Source organism: Dipodomys ordii, unplaced genomic scaffold, assembly GCF_000151885.1.
Source record: "Dipodomys ordii isolate 6190 unplaced genomic scaffold, Dord_2.0 Scaffold129, whole genome shotgun sequence".
In the NCBI taxonomy this organism is placed as follows: domain Eukaryota; kingdom Metazoa; phylum Chordata; class Mammalia; order Rodentia; family Heteromyidae; genus Dipodomys; species Dipodomys ordii.
In genome coordinates this window covers 816,259-820,437 of record NW_012267345.1, presented here as the reverse complement: position 1 = coordinate 820,437, position 4,179 = coordinate 816,259, and the positions used below count along the sequence as shown (strand labels likewise).

General features: G+C 52.3%; 1 protein-coding gene across 1 annotated transcript in view; it reads left to right on the top strand.

Moving 5' to 3' along the window:
* The window catches only part of Taf4 (TAF4 RNA polymerase II, TATA box binding protein (TBP)-associated factor, 135kDa), a 29,540-nt gene extending 25,643 nt beyond the window's left edge, over positions 1-3,897 (top strand). The window contains exon 15 of the mRNA XM_013030339.1: positions 2,476-3,897. Coding sequence (XP_012885793.1) covers positions 2,476-2,643 — 168 coding nt within the window. The 3' untranslated portion in view covers positions 2,644-3,897. The remainder of the gene's footprint in view (positions 1-2,475) is intronic.
* The last annotated feature ends 282 nt before the right edge of the window (positions 3,898-4,179 follow it).

Genomic DNA, 4,179 nt, shown 5'->3' with positions numbered 1-4,179 from the left:
GGAAGTGGGGCTGTGGCTCAAGTGGTAGAGCGCTAGCCTTGAGCTGAAGAGCTGAGGGACAGCGCCCAGGCCCAGAGTTCAGGCCCCACGACCGGACACCCCCCCTCCCAAAAAAAATTGTATTTTTGTCGCTCATGTCGGTACTTTAGAAGAAAAAACCAAAAATGCCAGCGCTAGCCCTGAGCTGTAGAGTGCCTGGCATTCAGGTTGTAGCTCCTGGTGCTGACCTCCTGCTCGGCGGGCTGCTGCACTGCCGTGCGAGCGGAAGCTTCAGTCCCAGGTAGTGCGGGGGGGGGGGGGGGGGGGGGGGGGGGGGGGGGGGGGGGGGGGGGGAGGCTTGTGCCTCCCAAGGCCTCCCTGTGTCCCCTGTTTTCTCCAGGCCTTGGAGGCCTGCAGGCTGCTGACGTGTTTCTGTTCCCACATCCCTCCATCCCAGGAGGGCTTGGGGTGGGCTTGGCAGAAGGAGCTGCTGCCGTGGAGCCCAGCACTGTCCCCAGGTCAGCAGTCCTCTGCCGGGGGCTGGCGGTCAGACTCGATGGCTGTGGCCAGGACCCCTGGGCAGTAGCCATGCCAGTCCTGGCCTGGGAGTAGTGGAAGAAGCTGTGGCCAGCGGGCCATACCTGAGTTTGAGGAGCATCAGTTGCATGTAGGAGATCCTGGACGAGCACTGTGCACCATCTGGTCCCTGCAGAGGCTGGTGTGGGCGGAGTGATCGTGCTCGGCCTGGACGTGGCTGGTCGGAGCCAGTAGAGCTCTCATTAGCACGTCTGCTTGCTCCCCATCAGGTCCGGGGCACCAGTTTTTTGATATCATTCACCTGGATTTCTGACTTTTAGTACCCATTAAACTTTATACCTAGACAAGCAGTTTATTCTGGTTTGGGTGGTTGAACCTGAGAGGAGAGGCAGGAAGTTCAGTCTCGACTTTGTCTCTGGGTCCAAAATCGCTCCGGCCCACAGTGCCTCTGCGACCTGAGCATTGCGGGACCTCCATCCCTGAGACTTCTCTCTTGAGCTGTAGTCAGGATGAACTAGATCTGTGTAGTAAAGGCGCGGGTGTGGAAGCCCACATCCATGAATGGGGAGGTAAGGTTCGGATCCCAGCCTTGTAAGACCCCTGTGTCCCCGGGCACTGGTGGATTCTGCCATTCTCAGGAACCCCGGGAGCAGAGGCCATGTCCCTCTCTCCACCTGCAGCCAGGGCCTCTCCGGGGAAGCCTGTGTTCCGGCTAGCTGGCTGTGCCAGAGGCCACTCCTCAGAACAGGACTGTTTTCTCTCTCCTTCTAAGCCCACTAAGGGGCTCCTCTGCTGGTCTTCACACAGAGTAGTCCTTGAGGCTACTCCAGGGGTGAAAGTCAATAACCAAGCCAATTGGAGGAGACCTTCCACCAGGAGAATGTGGCCACAGGTGATGTGGGAACCAGGCTGAAGGTGACGGTGGCCCCAGAGCCTGAGGGAGCTCACCATCTTCAGCTGTCAGTGTAGAAAGAGACTGACCAGTCGGTGTCTTCAGACACACCTTGCATCTGGCCAGGACAAGTGGCAGAGGAGCCAGGGAGAGCTGGCAGTATCCTGCCAGCCTGCTGCGGTGGTCGCCTTCCAGGCAGCACGCTCCTGCAGCCTTGCTGGTAGAACATGCTTAGCTCCGGCTGCGTAAGCTTGGACTGAGGTTGCAGGAAGGACAGACACAGCCATTGGATGTGCAAGCCATTCAACCACCTGGACATGACACTCAGCTCTCCCGAACAGAGACACAAGACCTGTCCTTTGGGATGCTGTAGTTTGTGCCCAGTGAAGCAGTGATGAGATCCAGCTACTGGATACTTGCATAGTGCCATCACCATGCAAGTCCATTGCAGGAAGGTGTGGAGTCGGCTTGGGGATAGCTGATCTCCATAGGGCTGGGTGTCTGGTTCAGCCAGAGGGGCAGGAAGCCCCCTTTTCCTTGGTCTCTATCACCATCACAATCACTGAGCCGTTGGCCTCCCTAGCTGACTGTTAGCCTGTCCCTCCCAGGAGTTCAGACCTAGGGCCTTTATCAGCCGAGCGGGGGGGGGGGGTGACAGTCCTGGTGTGGCATCGGATGTGGGCTTCCACCCCTTCCCTGATCCCCTAGGCAGCCTTGCCGTGGCCACATGGAGACGGGTGCTGCGGGTCCGGAGCCACTCAGCCACTTGCCTTTGGGCAGAGCCCGCTTTGTCCTCCCTGGCGTTCAGGGCCAGTGTGTGTTGGGTGAGGCGCTGGTGGTGGTGGGCTGGCCTGTGAGATAGAGTGAGGCCTCCTGCCTAGGCCCTTGCCCCGTGAAGGGTGTGGCTAGCACGTCAGCTCGGCTGGCAGCCTGCAGAAGGCTGTGCCAGGGCCTTCCTCAGGAACCGGGTCCTGGGGCCGAATGTAGACGTTTGCGTTGCCCCTTTTGTTTGGCAGCCCACCTCTGAGCGCCGCTAATGCTTCTGTTTCCTCCTTTGTCGTTACCAGGGCTCAGGCCCCGGCGCGGCAGTCCCAGGCAGCTCCGGCGTGGGCGCCCCCAGGCAGTTCACACGGCAAAGAATCACCCGGGTCAACCTCAGGGACCTCATATTTTGTTTAGAAAATGAGCGCGAGACAAGCCATTCACTGTTGCTCTACAAAGCATTCCTTAAGTAACACAGGACAAGTCGCCTGGGGACAGTTTTATATATTTGCAGATTACGCCTTTTTGTAACAAGCAAATGGGATATTGTTTAAAAACAGCCACCTCTTTACAATGGAACAGTTTTATATTCCTGTTTCTAAATGAGCTCTTCAGCGTGGAAGAACCGTTTCTGTAGCAGAGAGACACAAAGGCCTGCGGATGCTCCTAAAGGACAGCCAAACCTGACTCATCCTTGACTGAGTGGCCTTCCTGCCAAACAAGCCATATATAAAGACTGATGGAATCGCTTAGCAAATAACTAGCTGCCCTCGGTCAGCTTGTAGCAGTTCCTTCATTGTCTGTGCATTTTGGTTGGGTTCGGTTCCGCTTGCCATGTTGCTGTATGTCGACAGCCAGTGACCTCATTTCACTTATTTTTGTTGCAGTCAGTTGGCAAAGCCAACTGAGTTTTAGACTATTTATCTTCCTGGCTTTTCTCCGCTCCAAATTCTCCAGGAACACACAAGTCATCGCCGTCACGTGGAGTGTGGGTGCGTTTCTGCGTAGTATAGGTCGGGGCCCGGCATGGGGGTCCCTCCTGAATGTGTTCAGCATCTGTACAAATGAATTTTATTTGCTACAGTTTGTGAAGCTGTAAAGTTAAAGGAAATGGAAACCTTTTCAGCATAAATATATTTTACTTGCACTGTGTTTTTTTAGCTAAAAGTGAAAACTTAGATAAAATAAAATCAGAGTTGAGAAGAATCATCAAAAGACTGTTTCTCAGTGTGAATCAAGTGTTGAAAAATGGTTGGTGTATTTTGTCAGTAATTGTACATAATTTTTGGCACATAACATAAAATGGCTATGTAAACTATAATTATTTTGCTAAGAGACTGTATGCAAGCTGTGGGCAGACTTTACAGACGTCCAGAGCAAAGTCCCTTCTTTGTACCTATTTTTTTATTACAAATATACTAATTGGTTCTTTATATTTTCAGAGGTTATTGTATTAAATTGTCTATTGATAGTACTTTTATGACTGTAAATATTTTGGCTTTCTCCGTGTGAATTCTCACGTTAGACATGAATTCTTGCGTGTGAACTGAACGCTGATCAGTATTTTTTATCCACACCTGAGAACTGTTACACTTTTATTTTCTCTTTTAGGAAATCCCTGTCTTTCCATTTTTTCATGTACATTTTGCACAGTTACTTGTTCATATGTAAATATTTTACTTTCAAAAATGAAGTTTTTAATTGCTATTGTTTTATATAGGATTGAAAGAAAATTAACTCCTTTATTAAAAACAAATTTATCTGTATCTGTCTTGCCTGGTTTTCTTAGTGTCTTAGTTTTGATAGTGCTTCTAGAAACTTGGTTCTGGCCCTGCCAGAGTGTTTGTCTGGGACTTAAATCAAGTGACGGGCCCAGCAGCCGTGGAGCCTGGGGCTGGAGGCCGAGGCTGTCCCCTGCTGCCTGCTGACCTGGCTTGGGGGCGTGGGTGGAGTTCTACGGTGGGGACAGGGCTGGGGAGACAGAAACACACCCTGCTGAGCCTGGATTC